At 55.0% G+C, this 25,854-nt stretch overlaps 1 protein-coding gene and 1 long non-coding RNA gene across 2 annotated transcripts in view; one reads left to right on the top strand and one right to left on the bottom strand.

Moving 5' to 3' along the window:
- EPHB2 (EPH receptor B2) overlaps positions 1–25,854 on the bottom strand; it is an 86,834-nt gene that overhangs the window by 49,187 nt on the left and 11,793 nt on the right. Inside the window, 2 exon segments of the mRNA XM_035344675.1 lie at positions 19,902–20,586; positions 25,117–25,183. Of these exon segments, the coding sequence (XP_035200566.1) occupies positions 19,902–20,586; positions 25,117–25,173 (742 nt within the window). The 5' untranslated portion in view covers positions 25,174–25,183.
- Positions 2,444–10,946, top strand: LOC118177191. Its single transcript, XR_004755707.1, has 3 exons — positions 2,444–2,454; positions 8,563–8,566; positions 10,507–10,946. It is a non-coding gene; the product is annotated as an uncharacterized LOC118177191 (long non-coding RNA).

Below are 25,854 nucleotides of genomic sequence, written 5' to 3'. Positions count from 1 at the left end.
ACAAAACACTGGGAAAATGTGGATGAGACTCTCCATGTCTTTCCAAGCAAGAGCCCTGACTATCCCGGACACCGGACGGAGCAAGATGCTGAGAAAAAGCAGCACGGCCATGCCAAGATCCCCACATGGCACAGCGCTGCATGCAAGGAGAGCTAAAGCAGGACAGATGGCAGAGCCTTGTTAATCCACACGGGCAAACCGAGCCCACGAGTGCACAGCTCTCTGGGATGCTGCCAAGCACAAACTCCTGCTTTGAAGACCCTACTGCTCTTACAGGTTAATGTGGCCCCTGAGAAGGTCCCGTGGGGACACGTTAGCATTAAGATTCATGCCCTGCCTGATGAAGGAGGCCAACCTGAGGCAGAAAGCAGAGCTGGGTCACCGCACAGGGTGCAGATCCCAGCCCACTCCTGGTGCAGCCCTCACTGGTGTTGTGTGATGTTGGGTCCTTCATCCTAGCAGGGTGCCGGCTGTGGCTTATAGATGGTGCCAAGGAATTGCTCTTATTGAGCCCACGTGAGCAGAACTCGAGCTGTTGTGCTCCTCGAGGTGAGGCCTCTGCCTTCTCCCCTCTCCCACTCTGCAGCTCCCTGGGCAATAAGCTGCCCGGGATTACCCCCACTCATTTTGGGGGTAATCCAGAAAAAAGTGACAAGGCAGAAAGCGCTCAGTGTCTGGCATGGGTGCAGAAAAGACTGAAGCCAAACAAAAAGGTACCAGGCCTAGGTGCTCCAAATCAATCGGCCAAGGAAGGAGCAGTGGCTCCCTGAGGCAGGGAGGTTGTCCTCCAGCTGCCCCGAGTCCCTTCTCGTGCCCTTGTCTCGAGATCTCACACAATGCAGCACAGCTTTTACTGAGAGAGGTATTGGGACCTGGTGTCTTATGGTTTCTCAGGAATTGGAATGATCCAGACTTTAATCCTGTGCAGGAAATGATTCACTTGCCCATCTATAGACATCTCGGGAGGTTTCTATTATCAATGGTAAGGACTTTTCTTAAAAAATTCTGTACTTGGAAAGAAAACTCCATCTGTTATTTAACTCCCATACATGATACTACATATTTAAGGAAAAACATTTTCACCGTGAAGGTGATCAGACTCTGGAACTGGTTGCCAGCATAATCTGCAGCTCTTGAGATAACAAAAACTCAACCAGACAAGGATCTGGGTTTGCTCTGAGTAGAGGGTTGGACTAGTTCACTTTAAAGGTTGCTTCCACAACAAATTATTCTTCAATATCTCCCGTCTGGACGCCTACCTGGGCAAACTCCTCTAGGGAACCTGCTTTGGCAGAGGGGTTGGACCCGATGACCTCTTGAGGCCCCTTCCAACCCCTACAGTTCTGTGATTCTGTGACAGACCCCTCCGAGCAATGAACGACACAACAGCAGGCACAGGCATGGTGGGCAACACCGTGCCCCCCGCCGCACCTGAGCAGGGCAGGGCTGGCAGCTCACTGCGCCCTAAAACGAGGGTGATGCAGGCAAAGCAGCAGTATAAAAGAGCATGGGGGCAACTGCTGCTGACTTTGGTCATCAGTGCCCCGCCAGTCTGCCCCACTACAGACAGTGCTGTGCTGCTGGAACCCACTCACAGGACTGCTATCTCTGGTCTGGAGCTGAAAATTAAATTAAAACTGCGACAGGGACAGTTAATTAAAGCAGATTAGTGTGAGACTAATTAGGGACGCTGACACTGCAACCATCAAGCCCTGTGTTGTTAATTAGCTGTTCATTAATGTCAGCTCCCTGTTCAGCACAGAAATATGAACAGCCTATCTCCTGGGCTTCACCGCACAGCCGAGCACCGCCTGGTCGCCTCGGAGGAGAGGAATGCCCAGTGTCCACATCACCCCCCAGCGAGACCTTTGCCAGGAACCAGAACAGAGACATCATCACCACTGACAGCGAAGTGCTGTCACCATCCTGTGTCACCAGCACCACCGCCAGCCACCACCACCCAGCAGGCAGACGCCCCAGCACCGCCTGTGGGCATCTGCCATGTCCCTCATCACTGGCCACCGTCCCCCGTGCCACTGCCAGGGGGCCCAGAGGTGGACAGCACCCATCTTCACCACCAGGACTGGCACCCAGTGTCTTCCACATCCGTAACTCGGCATGGGATGGGCAGGACCATCCTTGTTTTATGTAGGGAGCATCCATGCAGTGCTGAAGGGAGCTCAGTAGGGTTGTAGGGTGAACACACAGGCCACAGGAAGCAAAGACCAGGCTTTAGGGAGCGCAGGTAGAGCTGAAGGGAGCACCCATTGGGGCTGTAGGGAGCACAAGCAGGCTGTAGGAAGCATGCACAGGCTGTAGGGAGCACAAACAGGCTGTAGGAAGCATGCACAGGCTGTAGGAAACACAAGCGGGGCTGTAGGGAGCACCAACAGGCTGTAGGGAGCAGAGGCTGTAAGACAGCAAGCATGCAGGCTGTAGTAAGCACATATCATGGTGCACAGAGCACACACGGGACTGTAGGGAGCACACAACAATCTCTAGACAGCGTGCTGGGCTACAGGGAACATACACTGGGAGCAGCAGGGAGCACAAATGGGCTGTACAGGCTGCAGGGGGCACACGACTGTGGACAGCACACACTGAGCTACAGGGAACACACATGGGATGTAGGTAGCACTGCAGTTAACTCAGCAGCGAGCGCTGAGCAGGCACTCAGGGGAACCACTGCTGCAAAGCAGTCTCATTCACTGTGCCCGCCAAGGAGCTGGGCACCCAGGTCCTGCAGAATTCAGCCCTGAGCACCCGACCCCCTTCGTTCCCCAGCTCCTCAGCACAACTGCAGATGGCCTCGTCTACCCTGCAGGGTAAACTCTGTGACAGCAGAGCATTGATCCACGCAAAGTGTCTCCCAAATGCATCGCAGCTGCCAGGCTGAAACAGCTCAAACAACACGCAGCCATCCAGCCTCCAGGCTCAGGCTCCCCAAACGCAGAGACGCTTTCCACCACGCAAAGACGAGCTCCTTCCCTCCAGGGTCAAGCTGTGTTTCACATCTCAGCCTGGAAGAAACAACGAGGATGCTCACGCCTTCTGCGTTACCCTGCATCCTGCTCCAGCAAGGCCGAAGCCTCTTTGTGGGATGCATTCATCACCTTTAGCCAGCCCTGCGGAAAAAAATTGTCTCGTGTCTGGTGCGAACTGGTGCTGGGGTAGGAGCTAAGTGAAGACGTCCTAATGGGAAGCAATCAGACTCCGCTGGTTCTCCTCCCCCAGAGCATATTTAGAGCTTTCAGAAGGAAACAAAACTTGTTTATCTTAACGCTAATCAATTTATAGCAATGAAAATAAAACCCATTAGGAGCCATTCCCCATTTGAGTTTCAAAGAGGCTTCTGACCCCAGGAGGCTCTGAGCTGATTGATTAGAAATTTCTGACACTAATGTGTGTCTTCGAAGGGTCCAGTGTGGCTTTAATTCCTCTCTCCTGAGACCCTGATCGTGTGTTAACATCTGTCAGCCCCTTCCTGCACTTAGGGGAGGGGAAAATTCATGAGCATACTGAGTTGCATGGCACAGCTGGGGAGAAGGCAGCATTTGCCGGCTTAAACAGCTTCCTCAAATCCTTTGGGGCAAATCATTTGCATGATCCTTTTCTCCTTGGGCAAAAAGCCGGAGTGCACCAAGAAATAAAAAGCACTGATGCAGAGTGGAGACAGCAGGTGGAGTGGCTAAAACCCAGGGCTGGGATTTCAACTTCGGCGTCCCAACTTTGCCCCCGACTCTTTGTGTCCTTGGGCAAGCCGCCCCCTGCCCCGCACAGGGGCACAAACAGCAAAGAAACATAGAGCAAAGATGACTTTTTATATGCAGCTGGAGAGAAATGTAGCGAGGAGCCTTCGTCCTTCAGGACGGAGCATACTTGGTCCACCAGCCTCAAGCGTACTGTATAATGGTGTGTACGGTATAAACATTTGTCTCCAGGTTGGGACAGAATTAAGGCACAGAAACCATCGCCACCACAGTCACTTGCTGGAGCTGGACAAATGCAGCCAGCCAAGAAAGCTTTTTTTAATATATATATATATATATTTTTGGCAGAGGGGTTGAAATAACTGATCCAGCGATGGAGGGATTCTGTCACTTGAGTTGTTTAAATCAGGCCTGGAGACCTCTCCCCGTGCTCTGGCTCAAGTGAGGAGCCCTGGAAGGGAAGGTGTCCTGGCTCTGATGGGCAGAACAGAGCGGGTGGTGGTGGGGGCATCGGGGGGGCTGAGCCAGCCAGGCTGCTGGGACGCTGGAGAGCAGGAATCGTGATGCCTGACAGACCCCAGAGCTACGGGGTCAGGGCTGGACACTGGCTATCTCACAGCACTGCAGAAGGGTCGTTGCACGGCTGGTGAGGGCCAGGAGGCCAGGCTGGTTCCCACAGCCTCCTTTTCAGGACTGCGAACTCCTCTGCTGCCACGTTTCTTTGTTCCGTGCAAAAAAAAAAACGGAGGGTGTATGCAAACACGTCCGGGCTAAGTGTGTATGCACGGTCACGTGCATCTGCAACCGGGAGATCGATTCGGGGCCAGCGCAGAAACGGCGTAATCCCTTGCACACTCTTCCATCCGTACAAAGAAAAGGGGTGGAGAACAGGTGGGAGGAGAAGGGGGTAAATCTGCAGACACAAAGGGCACGCAAGGAAGGGCAGCGAAGGCCAGCGGGAGCCGGTCCCTCTGCAGCCAGCTGGCTCCCAGCTGCCTCCACCGCGGCCCTGCAGCTTGCCCCTACCTCTCAGCAAAAAAGCCCCTCCGTGGCCTCCTTGGGCAGGACCGACTGCTTCTCACTTTCAGCAGATTAAAGCAGCTAATCTAGTTAATGAAAGCAGCTCAGCCTCCACGAGCCACGAGTTCGCAGGGGTCCCTGCCGTGGTGAGAGCCCCTCCGCCACTGCAGTGAGGCTGCAAACCCTCAGAGGTGCTCTGGCAGATGCTGTGGGCTTGGCTCAGGGCAAAACACAACGCACAACACGTCCGAAGGAGCCCCGTGGCTCATGCGGTCTAAGGGAACAGCTCTGCTACTGACAGGCTGCGTCCCCTCACCTCGGAAAACCTGGCTGCAACCCACGGGGCAGGTGGAGAGGCAGGAATCTCTGCGGGCAGGAATCACTGCCAGCACCTGCAGATTTCGTGCCCCTTTGAACACCTCGCTCCTTTTCCACCGGTATCTCCCTCTGGGCCAGGCACTGAACCCCTGCCCATGGCTCACGAGTCCAGCACCCACGGCGCTGGCAGGGGACAGGAGGTGCACGGTGCCTGCACGCTGGTCCCCTGAGATCAAACTGCCGCAGCTCTCACGGACACAGAGACGTGGTGGGCCTTCTCAGACCCCTGCACCGACCCATCTTTCCGTGGCTTGGCACAGATCTGGGGGCTCTGCATCCTGGGGACCATGAACTGAGCTCCCGAGTTTCATCCAGCTGTGCTTTGCTGAACCTGCTCGCTTGTCTTTGGCTAAGGCCAAGTGCCCAGAAAATGAACCATCTTGTTTTACATCCTCCGAAACACAGAGAAGTCCCTCTTTTCTCATTAGCTTGCTCTAGTGGTTAATCACTTAGAAACACATGCCTAATTTTTTAATTTGTCTAGCTCCAGTTTAACCCTACCAGTTCTTGTTATACCTTTCCCTGCTAGATTAAAAAGCACTTCAGAGCCTGGTATTTCCTTTTGGTAATCGTCTCCCCTCTTAATTTTCTTTCTGAGAGGCTGAACATATTGAGCTCTTTCAAGTCTCTGGTGGAAGGGCATTTTTCAGGGCTCTCAGGACCCTGTTTGTGTTTCTGTGCAGGTTTATTTCTTGTATCCCCCTTGAGCCACGGAGAGCAGACCCAGCTGTCATAGGCGAGCTGGCAGCAGGCTGCAGCTGGCGTGCAGTGGCAGGGCCCCATGTCACGAGGAAGGATTTTTCAGGGTGTCTTGGCAGGGCTGGTGGGAAGAGACCTCCGAGGTCTCTGGGTCAGCCTCGGGCTCACCCAAGGGCTATGCCCGAACATAAAACCAGGGCTGCTGTGGCTGTGCGCAGCCAAGTCCTGGAAGTCCCCAGGGACGGTGACGTTCAGCCTCCCTTGGGAACTCTCTTAGCTTTTCCCAAAGTCCACCGTGAGCCTTTCAAGCCACAGCTTGTGGCTGTTGTCCCTTCTCATACGATCTGGCACCACTAACGGGGCCTTGGCTCCATCCTTTTAATTGTCCTAATCACACCTATAGCTGTGATTAGACCCTTTCTGCTCCTTTCACCTCTCCTTGTACCAAACTCCAGCCAAGGGCTAAGCAACCCAGTTAACCCACGCTGCATCCATCCCTCCCCCGTTCTGCACAGCACGTGATGCAGTCCTGCTGGCTGCTCAAACGTGGGAAAGAGGTAAAGTGGAACTGCTAGACTAATTGTGGTCAAGGAAATGACACCGAGATCCACCTCACCGCTCTGGAAGAGAATTCAGCAGGTCCAAACTGCAAAAAAAAAACCCCACCATCCAGCAAGAAAATCCCAGCAACGTGATGTGTTCTCTAACGGCAGAGGTTCAGACCTAGCTAGGGTGACCAGCTGCTGCTTAATGATGGAGTAACGTCCCTGCTAGCACACATACCCACAGCACCGGGCAGGAACACGGATGCTGAGGATGTTGCTCACTGGGGTGCCAGGACAAAGAGCCCCCCTCCGAGCCCCCTGTGCAGGACACCCACCTGCAGGCTGGAGCAGGGAGCGAGGGGTGATGCGGCGTTGTCTCCTGACATCCCCAAAAGAGCCAGGTTTGCCACCCTCAAAGAGTGGGTGCTGAGTGACCGGGCAGTAATACAGCCATTGAAATTCAGTGGTGACAAAAGGAAACTAATGCACTTGGGTAAAAAGAGCCCTAATTATACAAACACAATGATGGGCACTAAATTAGCTATTAACATGCAGGGAGGAGATCTCGGCAGCACCAGAGATAATTCTCTGAAAACACCAGTTCAAAGCTCATCCATCATCAAAAAAAAAAAAAGAGAGAGAGAGAGAAAATGTAAGGAGTTATTAAGAAAGGAACCCAGCACAAAACAGGAATGCTATTAAGCTGCTGCATGGAGCCACATTGTGAACAGCGTTTGCAGTGGTGGTCACCCTTAGACAAGGTCATGAGGTAGATGATAAAAATGATTAGGGATACAGAGCAGCTTCCATATGGTGAGTCTGTCAAACCAGGACCTTCCGTTTGAAAAGAGCCGGCTCGGGGAGGCACACAAAGCCATCAGTAATATAGCAGAGATGAATGAGAAATGATTGCTTTCCATTTTTTAAAATATAAGAATGCAAAGTCAGAAAAAAAAATCCCTCATGCATAAAGCAAAGGATGTCTTTTTTTAACACGGTGCATAATTAAACTGCATAACTTACTGCCACAAGGCACCACCGGCACCGACACTACCAACAGCACGCCAGAAGCTGGGGGGAAGCAGCGCTCCGTCCGCACCTTGTTTCTCTTACCATCAGAACTGCACAGATGCCGGCAGCCTGATAAACACCAGGACATTTCTGGAAAGCTGGACCCAGCGGGGACGCTGCCTGAAGGGTGCCCCGCTTCCAGACCACCACCCAGCACGGCCTCCTGCCCTGCTACCCCCAGACACAAAGCAATTTTTGAACCAAGTGAACAACATCAGCAGCTGGAATAGGAAGTAGAGGCGCTGCCAAGTGAGGTGCCTGGCTCTGCTGAGCCACGGACTATGGGATAAGGACAGCCACGGTCTCCCGTGACAGCAGGAAGAACCACGGCACGACGCAGCACTATGGACCATGGATTGTGAACCTGGAGCTCCTGCACCTCGCCGACGTGAATGCTACAGGAGTGTAAGCAAGTTCGGGATTTGCTTGCTGACCTTTGGACGTGCAACAGGTGTCTGACTCTGTACATCTCCCCCCACCCGTCCTAAATCCACAGCACGGGGCCCGCACGTGCATTAAACCTGTTCAAGGAGGCTGCTCTAACTCTTCAGCACCATTTCTCCTGCTGGCTTTCAAGAGCCTTCTGTTGAATAAGAAACCACCCCAAAACAGATCAAAGACGTCCACGGAGAGGCTGTTTAAGGGGAAATAGCTTCTGGGCTTCCCATTTGTGGGGTATGTTTCCCTTCATGCTCAGCCCAGTGATTAGTGTTCACCAGGGAATCAGAGCTGCAAAATGAATCCGAGAAGACAGAGCAGTGTCAGGCTGTTAGTAGCTCAAAAAGGATCTTGGCTCCCCTGAGCCTGAATGCTGAGCACTTACCATTCAGGCCCCAGCGATGGATTTAACAACGAAATGCTTCAAAGGCGTGCAGTGGCCTGCCTGCTAGGAACTCCTGCTCCGATTCCTCCCAGAGGAGACCATTAGCACCTGAAAACGGAGAAGCCGTGGCCTTGGCCGCAGCATCTGGGCTTGGATGCTTCTCTGCAGAGCAATGCTAGATCCATAGGAGAGCCAGGGCCACGAGACAGCTTCACGCACAGCCACTGTGCTGAGGCTTGTATTTTTGGAAACAGCATCCCTGAGGACTGCAGTGGATGCTGCTTGTTCTTGAGCCAGCCCTGACTGTTTTGGAAAGTTTGGTTAAGCTCCACTTGGCTGCCTCTGAGTTATTCAAGCACAGAAACAGGGGTTATTGGTTGCAGGAGGTTTTGGATTTTTTTTTTTTTTTTTTTTTTTTTTTTTTCTGAGCACAGTTCAGTCAAGAAAGCACAAATCTGCCCTGCCTGGTGCAGTTCCTGCAGGGAGGCAAAGCAGAGATGAGGCTGCAGAGTCGCGGCTAACTTCGCAGAGCCCCGTGTAAAAGCAGATACTCAGAGCTCACAGCCGTGGCCCGACCAGCCCCGTCTCTGCAGCTGGGGCAAAAGCCACCTTCAGTGCAGCTCAGATGCCTCCACCGCCATCCACCCCTCCTTCCTTTCTCTTCACACCTCCGGCAGAAGCCACTCGCTGCGAACCCCGGCGCCGCGTGCCGCTTTACCCCGCGGGAGGTTTTGCAGGGAAGGCTGGACGTGGACAGGCAGTGCTGCTCCAGGCTGCCCTGCGGAGGCCGGGGAAGCTTTTCTGCACGCACCTCCACACACCCTGGATGCCCGGGAGCCTGGGGTGCCCCCCCTCCTTCAGCTGCTCTAGCCGTAATGCCGATAATAAGGAAACCTCCGCGCGTCTCCAGGGAAGCGGGACTCGGAGAGGGGCACAAAGCCTCCCGCAGCTGTGTGTTTGCAAACAACCCAGCTGAGCTGTGAAGAGGGGCTGAAAGCAGTAATTGTCTTTAATTAAAGGAGGTTGGAGGCATCTCAAGCTTTGACAAAAGACTTTCCCAGCCTGCTAGCAGCTCCGGCGCTCATCACTGCTGCAGCCACCACCGGGCCCGCAGGTTGAAATGCGGCGCGGGACAGCGGGGACGTGGGCACGCCGGCCAAAGGGTGCGGATGTGCTGGTGCCAGCATGCGGCCAGGGCAGTGCCACAAACCCACCGGGCACAAAAGGGCAAAATCCCTGGGGATCACAGCTCCTGAACCGTGCGGGACATCTGAGATCTGTGGCTGTGTCAGGAGCCAGCAGCTGCCTGAAGGTGCCCCCTCCCCAGGGAAGCTGCGATGCGCAGAGGCTACAGACCAAGCACAAAGATACCGCTGTCGCTCCTCCCAGGGTAATTAAACCTGCTCGTTAGCAAGCTACCCAGGTGGGCAGCGCTATCACTGTGCTGCATCCAGCACCCTGCAAGCTCACCTTGGGCTAAGCAGACCTCGCACCCACTCTGAGCTGCGGGGATGCTGCAGGAAAGCTCCGGCTATTGAAATTGCCTCCTTCCCTCTCTTCCACTCTCAGGGTCTCCCCTTCAGCGCACCGCTGACGGTGCCAAGGGAGGGCACACGTTGCCCACGACCCCGCTGGTTTCTTCCCTCCCACCCATGTTTGCTTTTGCCCCTCCAGCACTGCAGCGCGCAGGAGATCCCGGTTCTGGTTTCCATAGGAACATATGAGCAATACGGGCAAATCCCTGCCGGGGGTCCTGGTAAGGTCTGGAGGGCCAAATGAACCCCAGGGTCATCAAAGCGTGCGTGGGCTGCGTGTGAAGTGCACGCGTATTCGGCTCGACGTATCCGCGACGAAGAACCACGCGCGGTCCTCACGCATACATTTTCGCCTGGGAAATCCTGGAAAGAGCAGCCGTGCTCTACTTCAAGAGAAACAAAAACAAACTGGGATCGGTTCCATCTGAGCCAGACAGCAGAAACCTTTCCAGAAGCAAAAAAATAAATAAAAAAAAGGACCATTTCTAATTATAGGCTGTCCTGTAGATCCATACACTTAGGTTTCTCACTCTATTTGCAAATTAACCGTACTCATGGTGGCGACGCGATTAAGCAGTGGCATGACAAAGTTCCTCTGCCAGCCTCCTAATCCTCTTTAGAAATGAGAAGAAACGGTGTAAGCAGTAAAAGAGGGCAAAATGGTCTGCCCTGCTACTGCCACAGGCCTTTTGCAGGTCCTAAGGCTGGGATTCACATAGGTGGAGACAAATGTCTGGAGACATTTTTCTTGCAACAGCTACCGCGTCCCTTATTCCTCAGTCAATGCCACAGGTCCACTCCCAGGGTGTAAATTGAGAGTAAAACACTAACATTACTGCACGGATCAACGTCTGAGCTGACAGAGGCGACAGTAACGGCATAACCACTGTGCTGGTGAAGGTGACTGAAAATTACAGCAAGGGCATCAGACACCTCCTCTGAGCAAGAGGCAGGGCGGTGAGGCACCACGCACCATGAAGGGCGCGCTGTGGGCTGCAGGTAGCTCTGCGAGGGCAACGCAGTGGTAAATGAAGGCATTTTTTAGTCTGTAATTGGGGTGCAAAGGTGAACGAGAAGCTTATCTGGGTGTGAGTCGTTCCCCAAGTGTTTCTCTTGTTCCTGTTTTCCCCACATCTGCTTCTTGTTTGTTAACTAGGGATGCTCATACACACCGACAGGGTTGGAATTAATTTTACTTGCCCCACGGAGTGTTACCAGGAAAGGCCTGCAGCTTTGGTGCTTTCCCTACAGAAAACCTTCATGCCTTCAGCTCCGGGAATCCTCCAGGTGATGGCTGGCAGAAGAGAGCAGCTCCAGCATCTCTCTGGCTGGTCAGCCTGAGGTGTAACCTCCTCCCTCATCGCACCTCCCTGCAAACCGAACTCTGTGCCGGAGGCTCCTGAGCCACGTGGAAGGCAGCACACTTCAGCACTAGAAAAAACAGGCAGGTTATGTGCTCTTTATCACGGTCACGGTGATATGTGTCTGGAGAATTGTCACTTGTGCGCAAGCCTGGAGGGACAAGGAAAGAAGGAGAAGAGAGAAAGGGACAGAGGAAAGCTCATTCCGTGCAGTGCTCATGGAAAGAGGCTGGTTTCCACCGACACTGAAATGCCTCCAGAGAGATCAGCGCCAAGACCTTTGGGATCCTCGTGAAGGGTGATGCCCAGCAGTGCCTCGTGTCCTGCCTGTCCCCTGGTGTTCCCCATGCATAGGTGCTTTGGGCCACTGCACTGGGCACCGGCCCGAATTTGTGAGTCCAGGACAGCGAAGACACAATTTTCTCTCGTGAAGGACAGGGAGAAAGGTGGAACAGCGTGATGGAAACCACTGGCTGGTGTCTGAAAGCCTGCACTGCTGCACAGACCATTTCCATGTCTCTGCAGAAAGCCTCCTGGAGAGATGATGCCATAAAAAGGCAGATAGAGTGCATTTAATAGATGGTGCTGTTTGCTGTTTGACGAATATTATCTGTTGCTACAGCCTCTTCAGAAGTCACTATGGTCTTCTGAAATGCCATCCAGACGGGAAGAACTGCCATTTGGAGAAAAGCATCCATGCTACTCTATTTTATGGGCTCCACTTCAGGCTGCACTTTAATTCTCAATAATCTTGAGGGTTTGGGCGTTTTGATAGTTTGAGATGAACAGAGCCTTTATCATGTCTCCATATATTTTCACCACTCCTGCCTCATGTCACAGCTGCAGGTGTAACAACCACGGAGCTTCTGGAATCACAATGTTTTGAAAAGAAATTGCTAGCTTTGGTTTCAGACTTGAAAACTGTCTTCTTGACCACAGGGTCTCCATGAGCGCTGAATGTGACAATAGCCTCAAAGTGCCAAAAAAAAAAAAAAGACTTTGCAAGCGCGAGCTTGCTGTCCCTGAAAACCATCAGTGCCCATCTAACGAAGAACCAGACCCTCCGTCAAAGGGTAATCTGAATTTGCCCTGCATGCTCCCCACTGACCTCTGCAAAGGGCCTCTGCAGAACCCCTCGGAGGGGCGAGAGGGCTCTGCTGGATGTGACTGCAGCCGGGGGAAGCCAGCCACTCTCCAGCACCATTAATTAATTGCCAGCAATCTGTCTCCGATTGCAGCACCGGTTGCATCTCACAGCATCCGTTGCATCGCACACCTTGCGTTCTTCCCCAGCCCTGCACCTCCGGCCTTAGACAAAGCGTTACAGTCATCTGAAAATTCATTTCAGCTGTCAGAAAAATGAGATGTGCTTGGACGCAGGATCACGCGCTTCTGAATAAAGCCCCGGACACCCAAGCCATGCAGGCACTGGAGCTTCCCTGTGCTTGGGCAAGGACTTCTGCTGATGGTTTCCAGCACAGAAGTGGCCTGAGGTGCTGGTTCAGAGACTCTTCTGCTGGCAAACGTGCTTCCAGAATCACAGCTCACCCACAGCATACGGCAGCACTCTGGGGTCCTGCCCCACAGCACCTGGCGGCCAGGTCCCGCAGCCTGATGGGCTATGCCCTTCTTCCTTGTTTGTTCTCTTTATAATACCTTGCAAACATTATAGGGCTTGTTGGTTGGTTTTTCTTGGACACTCGTTCCTTAAATGTCGAGAAATGAAGGCATTTGCACCGTGTCCTTCGCACCACTTCTCCCCACGGCGCTGCAACCACAGCCCCCGCTCGCACGAGGTCTGCGCGTTGCTGCCCGGTGTCACCCTGCCTCAGGTCTCCTTCCAAAAGTACAGCATGCAAAAATGGGTACTTTGGCCCAAACTAATTACGTGTTGTTTGTTCTACATAAACACAGCCATCGTGTTAGCTGTGAAACACTTTGATTCCATTTCCTAACCTTTATGGGGACTTTTATGCATACTTTCCAGTGATATACTATGTTTCTAAGGCATATGGGGAACAATAAAGAGTTTCCCTGGAGCTAATTAAGCTAATCATGGCTTCTAGATTAAATTTTCTGTAAGTTTTTTACTTTGCATTGCTAAAATTAAATAAAATAACTGTGCTCTTATGGAATGATCATCTGACATCGCACTGGCTTTAAATTGGCAGCTCCCTCCAGAGAGAAAGTCTGTAGGTATTTCCCAGAACTAAATGTTCAAAATAATCCCTTGGTTTCAGCCCAACTCAAATGAAAAACACCATCCTTAAAAGCAGCATTTTTTTTTTCCAGTTTTCCTCAGATTACATCCAATGAAGAATCAGCACTCTTCTAAACTCGGGGAAATGCCCTCCTTGCCTTCCACATCTCTCAGCACCTCGATCCAAACTAAAACCTAATGGCTACTAGTAAAAACGCCTTCACTTTATGCTAGTAATGAGTTAAAATCCTGGAAGCCGGGGCTGGGATCCCAGCTATTTATTCCAGTTCCTACTAATGTTTACCACTATTCCCAGAAAAAAAAAAAAAAAAAAATTAAAAAAAGGGAAAAAACCTCGGAGGTCTACGAAGGCGAGAGAGGGAAAGCAGGAAGATATCAGGCTCTCCCCCTGGGTCCTTCCAGAGGAGTGAGCACAGCTATTCCCAGCTCACATGGGTGTAGCAAGAAGAGGAATGTGGTATTAGATCCAAAACGCTGCTTCATGTGCAAAAATAAATCAGGGGAATTTTGTTATCTGCACAGATGTGAGTGCCACAAAAGCCCCTGTGAAACGCTGGGGCTCCAGCCTCTCCCCCCCAGCCTTCTGCCCCTGGGGCTCAGTGTGGGGCTTTTCATACCCCTTCACAACAGGGCTAGGAGTGCTCTGAAACAATCCTGACCTTCAAAACTCACACTCATGCACGGGAAAACCAAGTCTGTTCCCCTTCTCTGAGCAGTAAGGTCTCTTGTGGAAGGGCTCAGCCCACCTCTTCTTCCCTCTGACTTACTTGACCCGCTTTTGGCTGTTAAAGTCGAGTCCCTCAGAAGCAGCCTTTCCTATTCCAAGTGAGTTACTTGTCTACCTGCTTCCTTCAGCAGCGTGGTCTTCCCCCTGTCCTGGGCCACCTGTGCTCCTCCAGGCCAGGTCACCATTTCCTGGGGTTTTGGACCACCAGGAAAAAAAAAAAAAAAAAAGCCTCAGCCCCCTCCTCTGACACCCTCTTGTTCTGCCAGGCTCCTCCTGGTTCCACTCCAACCTCCAGAAACATAAATACAAGGCAGGAATGTACAGAGAACAGGCTGGCATCTCATCTGGCTCCACCAAACAGGCTCGGTGTGTTTAATGCAGAGCAGCTGCAAACCCCACCACAGCCCTAATTGGATTCACAACATGGAGGGGTCAGCAAGAAGAAGGAGGGAGAAGAATCAAAGTGGTGGGAAGAGGGGCTGGATTCCTGCTTCCCAGACAGAAAGGGAGGAGAGGGGGAAGCCCAAAGAGCAGCATCCACAACGACATCGAGCCACTGCAGGCTGGGAGCGTTCAAATTGTCAACAGCCCCGGCGAAGAGGCAGACAAATTCCTGTTTTGTACTTGGGAAGAAGCCAGGTGATGTCATCATCTTATAGGATGATAGCAAAATACTTTCCATTCCAGCAGTAACTCAAGATGTTAAATAGCAGCTACTCAAGTTAAACATTGTCACATCAGTGTGTCAGGACAGCGTCTACCTAAGAGTTTTTAAAGAGCTGGCTGATGAACCAGCTGACAGATAATGTTCGCTTTCCATGTGCCGTGAAATAGGGCAACGCTTCGGAGAGGTGGGAAAAAGCAATTTGTTAAATGAGGCGGTCGTGGCTATTTTCGGACTGCCACTGCAACATCAGGACCGGTCAAATAAGGATGTGCCAGCTGGGGGGTTTGGTCAGCGAAGGAGTAAAGGAAGGTAGCAACGGCAGTGCCAATCTATGAACGTATATGGGAAACAGATTAAGGCAAATTAGCCTTGTATGGTTTTTGATGCAATTACAAGATTGGTTGGGAGAGGTAACAGCGTTAACGCAACGCACCCAAACTTCTGAAGAGCGTTTCCCTCGGTAACACACGATGTTTTGATTCAGAAATTAGAGGGTCTGCAGACACCGTGGGACATACTCAACGCATTAAAACTTGGCTAGCTGATACTGCCACGGTCTGAGATCTAAGCGGGGAATGTGCAGAGAGCAGGTCTGTTTCTACTAGAGCCAACAGATTTGATTCGTGGCTCTGGGCTATTTAGCATTTTTATCAATGACCCAGGAGAAAGCCCAAAGTGTTCCTAATAAGTCAGCCAAAGACATGGAAGTTGTAGCGCGGTAAATACTGGAGGTGGTGGGTTACTGATGCACACACGCCTCGGTGAGCTGGGCACCAGCAAGCAGCGTGCATTGCAGTACCAACACGTCAGATCACACCCCCGGGGAACAGCACGCAGCCCACCCCACTTCTCTGCTGGCGGCCCTGCCACTTGGGACGAGGATCCTGCCAGAACAACCCGCCGCAAAGTCATTGCCCCAAGGGTTAAAGCCAAGCTGGGGTAATAGGGACAGGGAAATCACAGGGAGGGAGCAGTCAGGACTGGGGGGATTGGTAAGGGGGGAGGAAGCAGGAACAACCACTGGAAGCATTTAACGGGTAATTCTCCTTCTCTGGAAACATTTACATCACAATTGGCTGTATCTGCTCTAGCTCAACCAGGAATGCTTCCTGTAAGAACTTAATTACCCCTAGGGCCTTGCGATTTATTGGCTGGGTCCAGCATTATCAGTGGAGGCCCAGAACCAAAACAGGCACGGGGCCATAAATAGCCCCGTATCTTCAAAACATCACGTACATAAGGGATGTGAGCACAAGGCAGCAAGAACATACCCTTCCTCGGCACATCAGGAGGACGCTGCCCCGCCGAGCACGCTTCTCCAAACCGTCAGCACGGGCCCGGCCCCACACCGAAGCCCAACACAGCGGGACCAAGCCCGCTGCCGAGTAATCCCAAAGGTTTCTGCTTTTTGAGGTGGATTCAGGCTAGGTCAGCTGGGGGTGGAGGTGGGCTGGCCTGGTGGCATCAGGCTGGGGTTGCTTGTGGAGCTGGGCAGGAGCAGCAGTGGGCTGGGTGAAGACAAAACATCCTCCATCCTGACTTTCCATGCCAGGGAAGGGGCAGGAGTCAGGCTGTGTGGGCTCTCCCCCTGCCTCCCCCCCATGGTGGGACACGCTGTTGGGCGCTCAACCTTGAGCTGGAGAAGGTAGATGGCAACCTGGATCTCCTACAGACCACCTAGGTGACCAGGTTTCTCCTCTTCTCAGCACGTCACCAGTCTCCCCACCTCGCTATTGCTCTGAGCTCCTCTCCTGGGAAATGCCCGTGACCCTAAGGGACGATGCCATGCGTCTCACGGCAATAGAGCATCACCACCAGCTCCTGCGGGACAAAACCACCCCGTCACCACGGCGAGGCTAGGGCTCCCCGCGCTCAGTGCGATACGAATGCAACAAAGAAGGAGGCGGCCCACTTCACCGGGCACGTACGCCTGAGTGCCACGAAGCTGGAGGAGAAGAGAGGCTGGAGATGGAAGCAGGGCTCGACAGCCAGGACCAGCCCGCGGCTGCCGTCCCGGAGGAGGCAGAGACCGTCATGGGAAGCGTTCAGCCGCCGTCCAGCCTAAGGAGAGCGAGCGGGGAGCACAATGGCTCTGCCTCCTCTGTTGCAGAGCGGAGCCAATGAATAAGGGAGGCAGAGACAGAAATGCGCTTAATATGCTGCTTGGGAGGGACAGGGGGGGGAGGAGGGGGGGAGGCAGCCAGACAAAGAACAGGGAGATGGAGGAAAAAAAAAAAGGCAGGCGGAGAGCACGAGAAGGTGAAGCAGGGAAGGCAGGAGGACGGGGCTGAGCGTGCAGGGATGTGCAGGGAGGTGGTGAAGGCAGGAGCGTGCACAAGCCCCACGCCGCGGGATGGAGCCGGGGCGATGCTCGGCGCAGCACGGCCAGGCAGCCCCGGCAGGGCCCGGCGGGATTGGCGAGCGAGGCCCAGCGAAATGGAAATCTCTTAACCACGCCGAATTGTTAACTGCCCCCAAATCCTTTTGTGCTGGGGCTGCGAGCTTAAAGGAGCTTAAGCTGTTAGATGCATGAACTTCCCCCATAAATATCCCCCGTGTGCGCTGCTATGAGCAGGCTTGCGCTGTGTTGGCCGGATGAAAAGCCCGGAGGAGAAAACGAGCAGCTCTTTCCAGCGTCTTGCAGCTGCACGGGGCCAGGCTGTCCATCGCTCAGGGTGCCCTTTTCCACCGAGACCCAAAGGCAGCACGAGTGGGCAGCATCCCCCCCCGCTCCTTGCCACGTCCCGCCTGGGCTACCGAGCCGTGTGAGAGCACTTTGCGCTGAAAGCCAGCTCGGATTTGCTTTTGTTTTGCTGCTGGAAAAGGGCCCAGATTCCCTCCCACCCCTCAAAACACGAGGAAACCTGCCGGCCACATGTATGAGCGGGTTCCCCCGAGCCAGACGGCTCACACGCTGTAGATGCTGGCACCAGGATGGGACGGGAGCAGAGCAGGGTTGCAGCCTCGTGGGTCCTTACCCCGTGGAGCTGGGCAGGAGAGCCCTTTTGACCCAGCTGGGGTCACCAGCCCCCTCCCCAGCCCGCTCACTGCCTCGCCAGGATCCGGGAGAGGACGGGGATGCCACGGCTGTGTCCCACCACTTCTGCGGGATGGCTGTGCTCCTGTCCCCTGCTCACCCCAGGTTTTCTGTCTGGGGCTGCTGGGGGAACCGGAGGAAGCTTCTCCGATCCCACAGGGCCCCGGGGCCCCCTCCAGCCCCGCTCGCAGCCCCGCAGGCAGCTGCCCCACGGAGACGGCAGGCTGCTGGCCACCAGGTGATTAATGACAGCGGGGAGCGTGGGGCCACGCGCACGCCAGCACCGGCTGGAGAAACAGCTGCCGAGGTACTGGACCTCCCAAAATCCTGCTGCTGCTGCTGCACAGACAAAAGAGGAGACCCGGCCCTTCTCCTGCTCGCTCCCTCTACCTTGGCCCCCGGCTCCTGCTCGCACTGCCTCCCCTCGCAGCCGCGCCAGGCTGCAGAAAAGGACGGCACGACGGAGGAGCTGGGCACCCTGCTGCGTGCAGAGGGACAGCCCCGTGGCTGGGCTGGCTCCACGGCTGGGGAGCTGCTTTGAAGGAGCAGCACAGCCTCAGAAACTGAAACGGCATCAGGGCAAAGCATTGCGCAGGGCTGGGGCTGCTTGGGCAAAAAAAAAGCAAGGATATTAAAGGATGCCCCAGCACGTCAGGACCTGTAGCTTGACACGAGCAGGCCAGCCACCAGCAGCGGAGGTGCTCTATCCTCCAGGTGAGCACTCCGAGGAGAAGCCACGTAGCAAAATGAAGATGTCCATGAAGTGTCCATCTCCCCACTATCAGCACCTTCTCTGTGCTTGCTCGGAGCTGCCTACCCGTCCCTCCCTGCAGCAAGCAGAAAGGAGAAGCAGCTCCTTCCCTGCACAGCATCTGAGGCTCTGCACTGCCTGCTGACGTATCTATAATTGATCTCAGAGAAATTCCAGCTCTGCTCAGTGTGCCGATGCTATCAAAACTGTAATGGGATTTTGATGTTTGGCTAGGAGAGGGAAGAAACAATCGGTTTGCCAAACGCCGTGGTTGGCTCTGCTTTGCTTTCTTGGTCCCGTCTTCATAACTCCAGCAGCCCTGAGCACATCCACCCAGCACACTGCTAAACATCATTTTGGCTGCTCTCTCCTCACCCATCCTTGGTGCCCATGACCCAGTTTCCCTCAAAGCAGAGCCCTCCACTTAGAAAGACAAGGTGGATGTCCTGCTCCCCTTCCTAGGAGGTGCAGAAAAGGCAGGGGAGAAGGTGGGGAAAGGATCACCCCAGTCCCTACCGCTATAATCACTGAGATAGGGGACAAATCAGCTGCCAGCAGGCGTGAGTGCAGGAAGCAGTGGCTGGGACTGTGAGGGGTGTTTCCCCTCTGACCCAGCCCTGAGCAGCCCCCTCGCACCTGCCTGGGGCTCTCTGTAGGACTGGCACCGTGGGATGTGGCTGAGCCACACGGGAGAAGCAGGCGCTCCTTGGGTCTCCTTGGACATCGACCTTCAGGCAGGAACCTCTGGCTACAGAGGGAGCTCAGGGGCCGGGTTCGGCGATGCTCAGTCTGCAGAGGCGAGCCTGGCCACCAGCACCCCATGAACACACCCAGTCCTAGGCCGTATGCACCGGCAGAATGCTGCAGGCAGCTGGGTCCTTCACACTGCGTGATGTTCGGGTGCCTGGAGCCCCGCTCCCTTTACCCCAGGAGCACTTCAGCCCACACTGAGCCACAGGATGCAAACTGGAACTAAACCAGTTCCTCCCGCGAGGCCCCGTACCTGTTTCTGTGCAACCAGGGAGGAGCCTCCCTGTCTTCCAGACCCTCAACACCTCCTCGTGCTCCCTCTTCCATTCTAACCCCAGAATTTTGGGAAGGGGCTGCAGACCAGCTCAGTGGCACATGCCGTAGCTGAACACACATCCCTCCGAGGCCCGGGGAGCACAAAAGGCACCAGGGACTTGCTGGCACCCCTGGACTCGGAGGCTCAGAGGACCCAGAGGTAAGGCAGAGCCTCTGCAAGGGCTGAGCCCTGCTCCCTGCAGATCACAGCTGCAAATCCCAAACACCAGCATAAGCAGAGCCCACCGTGGCGGCGAGGTGAGCGCCTGAAGCAAGAACAGAAGCAGTTACCTCTGCAGACGGTCCCGTTTTCCACCGACTCGTAGCCTGCCCTGCACATGCAGCGGCCGATGGGCACCAGCCACTCGCCGTCCCCGTTGCAGTACAGCTTGATGGGCACATCCACCTCCTCCGCGTTGGTGATGCACGTCCCACGAGCCGCCACCAGGGAGGTGCTCTCCGCTCCTGAAAGAGTTTCTTGGAAGACAGCCCCGTTCTGGATCACACGGGGACACTTGCGGTAGAAGACACGGACTGCGATCAAAGACATGCAGCCTCCGTAGTCCTGGAAGGCCAGGTAGAAACCGTTTTTGGAGACGGGCCCAAAGCTGCGCACCTCGGTGTTAATCTTCATCACCCGCCCACCTAAGTCCACCTGCGAGAAGCTCTCGTCGGCAGCAATTGTATCTACCTTCATCCAAGGGTTTTCCATCCAGTTGGGAAAAGTCTTGGTGGCAGAGTCAAAGTCTGATTCGTAGTAGTAAAGATTAAAAGTCTCCTTACAGGAGCCTGGGACGTTAGGGATGCTGCTGCAGTCCCGGACGGAAAATTTCATCTCCACGTGGATGCGGTGTGCTCCTCGCCTCCGGATGTACTTGGTCCGGAGCCAGTTGTTCTGGCTGGATTCAAAGACGTTGCACACCTGGTAGGTGCGGATTGTGTTCATGTTCTCGTCGTATCCACTCACCTCTTCCCACTGCGGACAGGACAAAGAAAGTCAGTGGGCTGCAGGGAACCGAAGGTCAAGGGATTAAATGGGGTTCCCACCTGCTTTGCCTCTTCCCAGTCCCCTTGCACGCTGAGCGGGCACGCTGTCCCCGTACGAGCCGTGCCACACCGTGCCCACGCCACCACGTTGCAGGTGCTCAGCCCCACCAGCACCCAACGCCTCCTTGCCCAGGCAGGGTCACAGTGCCAGCACCCACCCCTCCGTGTCTCCATCCTGACCCACCCTGGGCGCTGGTGGCTGCCGGCAGCTCTCTGCCCAGCGCCGTGCTCGATGCCCGGATTTTTGGGGTAAAAGTCCCCGCACGTGGCCTGGGTGCGTGGGGGCACGGTGGGGCCGTGCACGGCGTCTGCAGCGGTAATGGCTTTAGCAGGGGCTCCCACCAAGCGGCCTCACCACTGCAGAGCCTCACGGCAAAGTAACACGATGCCTTTAGCAGATGTATTCCCCCCGGTGCCGCTACGGTTACAAACGTGGCAGACAGACTCTGCTTTCTCAGGAGTTCACAACGTGACTGTAAAACCTCTGCGAGGCTGCAGCTGGAGCACGGCGCAAGGTGCAGGCAGCCAGCGGGATGGCAAAACCCCTCTGCGGAGCAGCAGGGCGGGAGGCAGCAGCATCCCCCCAGGGACAGGGGCAGGGCAGGGCAGCTCACGGCCCCCTCCAGTGCTTCGCCATTCGCGGGATCCCACCGTGCCTCCTCAACCAAGCCCAGGGTTCGGGATGTGCAGGAAGAGAAGCACGGCTGGCCAGCAGCCAGGTGGGAAGGTTTACGGGAGCCTGCCTGACCTCGCCACGTATCCAGAAAGGGGGACGTGCTGGGCTCGGTCCCTCTGGTAGCCCTCATCCTACGAGGACCAACTTTTCTTGGTGTCCCTCCCGGGTATGTGACACAGGAGCCAGCCCCAAGCCAGAGTGTCCGCTGTTTTAAAAGGACCTGTGGCATGTCCCATGGCTGGTTGGCACTGCAGCAGCATCCTTCCCAGGAAGACAGCTCACAGTCAGTGTATTTTCCCTGCAAACAATCTTGGGTTTCCCCATGGGAAGCTCAGCCCAGCTCCTCCCAGCTGACTAGCAGCAGCAACCAGCTTGGCCAGCTCTGAGGGGGTCTCCACAGAGCTCAGGGCAGCTACACCAGCACCCTTACCTGCACCCACACCTGGCTGGCCATGTCCAGATCTCTGCCCTTTTGTCCAGTCCTTCAGGGCTTGTTGCTGTCTCCACCCTTTGTAGGACGGGGAGACACTTCAGAGCAGGTCAGGGATGGGATTTACCCACTGGGATCCATCAGGATTCCTGTCACTGAGGACCCCCACCAAACCATGCTGCTGAACGCCCTGGGCAGATTGCACCAGAGAGGTGACCCAGGGACGGAGAAGGGAGGAGGAAAATCCCTTTCTGTCCTGGGTTTGGCAACGCTCCATGGCAGCAAGGGTGAGCAACCTTCAACGGAGCCAGAGGAGAGCAAGCAAGTGGGATTCCCCTGCCCCTTGGCCCTTTGTGCCTCCCTTCACCCCAGCTTCCAATGGGGGCAGGAGAGAGGTCTGAGAAATCTCAGGGTGGTCTCTGTTGAAGGCAATCACCAGGCTATACAGCAGAGACCACAGCTCATTGTGCACCCGGCCAGAGCTGCACCACCCAGAGCACCCTGCAGGCTGGACAGGGCAGAGCTGACCCCTCCTGATGCCGACCCTAGGGACTGGGGTCCAGCTAGAGCGACACAATCCCAGCCAGCTGGAGCAGCTCTCCGTGAACTTGTCCGTAAACCTGCTCAAGTGGAAACCGAGCTGTTTCCCACGCACAAGAAATTCACCTTGCATGGCACAGCCCTGCCCTGGAAGCACTGCAGCACCCAGGGCAGGACAGCAGCACAGAGTCGATGCTCCCCGTGCTCAGATCCAGCACCTGTGCCAGGACCTGCAGCAAAACCCCTGCGCGAGGAGAGCCGTCCCCAGATCCCCGCCCTGTGGCCAGCAAACAGCTTCACAAGGGCACTCAGGACTGCAGAGAGAGGCTCCTGAGATGAGAGACAGATTGCTTTTTGCACATCAAGGCTAACAACTGAACAGAAGGCTGTCAGGGAAGATCCCTAAACAGCTCCAACCATTGCTGATTGGCCATGGCTGCAAATCTGCGCCCGTTGTGGGGAGGGAGGGGAGGAGAGCATCCTCTCAAAATGCAGGGGGAGCCTTTGCTTTGTTTTCCAGAGACAAAATTGGCATGCTAGTGGAAAAACGCAGGATCTCCCTGCTTTTTAGGGCACTGCTGGGGAAGGGGTGAAAGGACTAAGGACAAGGCATAAGAAAACAATTACTTCCCCTGCCCTGCCTCTGACTTGGCTGTCCCTTGCCAGGACCACTCCAAACCAGCACGTCAGCCACCAGGACACGTGGATGCCCAGTACCTGACCTGCCCCTCATCCTCCTGCATGGCCCCAGGGAGGGCTCAGGACAGAGCCTGAGGAGCTCAGCACCACGAGGCAGGAGGAGCAGGTGGTGGAAGGAGTCTCTGCAGCCTGAGGCTCACGGCGGATGGTGGAGGCAGGGCAAAGGGAGAGCTGTGAACAGCACAGGAGCTCCTCGGAAAGGGAAAAAAACAAACAAACAAAACAAAAACACCTATTTAGGCTTTTAGCTTACTAATAACCAGAAATAAAACACTAAACAGAGCAGCAAGCAGGGGCTTCTTGCAGGTGACCCTGGTTGCACCCGATCTTGCTGAAGCTGCGTCATCCATGGGGACAGGAGGCGACCCCACCAGCAGCACCAGCACCGTGCTGGGCTTCCCAGACAGGCTTCTTCCTAAGAGGCTCCCAGAAGGGATGAGGGACCGAGCAGGATGCCCAGGGCCAGCTCAGGGTGCCCAGCACGGCGAGCAGGGGCTGCGTGGGGCCGCTGGCACCGCTGGCCGAGCCGATCCTGCAAGGCCCCGCTCCCGAGCTCCCTTCTCCCAGCTAGGAGAGAAAGTCACCCCTGTGCATCAGCCCCTCATCGCTTAATTAGAAGCTTCTCCCTTTCTCCTCGCTCTCTAATTAACATGCCGGGAACTCAAAAGGAGAAGGCAGCACAATAATACGGAGAGACGGCTTCCAGCAGGCCCAGGCCTCATTACCGCGGGGCTGGCGAGCTGGAAGCAAGGCATGCTTTACATATGGAAAAACCGCAAACAAGAAAGGCTGGGCGAGGAGAGAAAAAGACTTGACCTCTGCTCCTGCCCATTGTGTGCCCGTCATCCCCCCTCGGCGGCCGGGCCGGAGCTGGTGGGGCGGTCGGGCTGGCTGGCGGGTGCGGGGCTTTATCATGGTGATGGGGGACCGGTGCCGGCAGCCCCTGCGCCCCGGCACCGCGGGTCGGCCAGGCAGACCGAGGAGGCCGCTCTCGTAGGGTTTGATCTCTTCGACAGAGGCTTTTCTCATCCGTTTCTTTTCTTCTGCCAAGCTGGCTCAGGGAGCGGGCTTGCTGTCAGCCCCGGGGTGAGGCCCAAAGGAATGTCTTCATCTGGCCCCGGCCGGGGCTGGGTGCAGGGCAGGACGGGTGCTGAGCTTTCACCTCTGTGCATGGCGAAGGGAATTGTCTTTGGGGGCTTCAGCTGCTGGACCCAAGGGCGAGCACGACACCGCATCAGGGGGCACAGCTTGGCTCGGGGTGCTGCGAGGGTCCCTTGCCAGCCTCACCTTCACCCCAGCACCGGCTGGTGGCAGCCAGGGGGTTTCGGGCACCACGGCCCCAAGCTGCTCCCAGCCACCACGGGCAGAGAGGGGAGGGATGCTCCAAGCACCTCAGTGCCCCACACAAACCCTGTGAGAGACAGAGGTGGCCGGGGCCTCTTCCATATGTGCAGAGACACGCTGCCTTGGCCAAGCTCTGGTTTGAAGGAGCTTGTTCTGGGTGGCCTTGGGATGGGGCCCAGGGGACTCTCGGTGCCAGTAAAGAGGAGAGAATCAACACCGAGCTAGCAAAGGTCCTGCCATGAGTTGCTAGGTGTTCTTAACAGCCTTGTCTGGGTCCATGTTATCCCAGGGCCGTATTGCACACGTGCACTTTGCATTTTCATTTCAGGACTTTATCAGACAGCTGCTAAGTGTGCAACCTCAGGCCAATGCCCTGATCCTTTTCTGCAACAGGTGATGAGCAGTGAGATAACAAGCGAGATTCTGGGGACAAATGATGGTGGCATTCGCATTTCATTCCTCCTTCTCCCTCATCTTTAACTGACTACAGGGCAGCTTCACAGCGAGTGTGAGTCCTCCAACATCACATGAGCCTGATGCTGTGAGAACTGCCCTTCCTGAACATGGGATAGTTTGGGGAAGTGTCACCTCCTAGAAAACTACCAGAAACTAAAATCGCCTTCATTTTTTATCCTCTTTCATAATTTTATACTTTTTTGTAAGTGCCAAAGCACTTCAGCAGGTGCCTTTCATCGAGCAACCCCCCCACCGTTCACCTGCGGCCCAGAGACCACGGCACGCAGCTCCCGTACAGCAGGAGGATGACTTACCCCCGAGGGAGGATGCACCGTCCAGCCCAGCTCTGCTGTGGCCGTTGTGGAGTCCATCAGCGTCTCTGCAGGAGGAAGGAGAAACGAGGAGTCAGTGTTGGTCTGGGGCTTGAGGATGGTAAAGGGGCAGGAGGCAGAAGGGAGGTCTTCCGGGTCTTGCTCCTCACCCTCTCTCCATCTCCCTGCTCCAGCCCTACCATTGCTTTTTCCCCCTCTGGAGTTTTCTCCTCAAAATCCAAAATCACAGCCTGGGAGCAGCTCTGCAGTGGTGGCTGAGGAGGAGCCCTGGCCCGGACAGGTTCTCTCCATCCCCTTTTGTTCCCATTTGCAAAAGTGAGATGTTTTTTCTCAGCACTGTGCACGGCAGGCAGAATCCTTGGCCATGCAGTAGCCGACAGGAAGGAACAGCACTTCAAGGACTTGCCAGACTTAAAAATTAAACCAATATTAAAGCTGGTTTTCCAGGCAATCCGGGCAGAAATAAGCCAGACGCTGCTACAGCTGATCAGCACTGAACTGAGGCAGAAGATGGCTTCCTAAGCCATGCAGGCAGCGAACTTTCTGGACAATGCTCCTCATCCTTCCTAAAACTCATCATATCTCCTGCATTGGTGTTTTTTTCATCCTATTTAGCTACTGGCTGGCATAATTACACCAGGCTGATGGCAAGAGAAGGGATGGTTGGGTTATGGCCTGCCAGTACTTTGGGTAAAGTGTGGAAATGTTCCCCAGCCAGGG

The sequence above is a fragment of the Oxyura jamaicensis genome, chromosome 21 (assembly GCF_011077185.1).
Source record: "Oxyura jamaicensis isolate SHBP4307 breed ruddy duck chromosome 21, BPBGC_Ojam_1.0, whole genome shotgun sequence".
NCBI classification, from domain to species: Eukaryota; Metazoa; Chordata; class Aves; order Anseriformes; family Anatidae; genus Oxyura; species Oxyura jamaicensis.
Note: the sequence above shows the minus strand (reverse complement) of the source record. Positions and strands in the feature narration are given on the sequence as shown.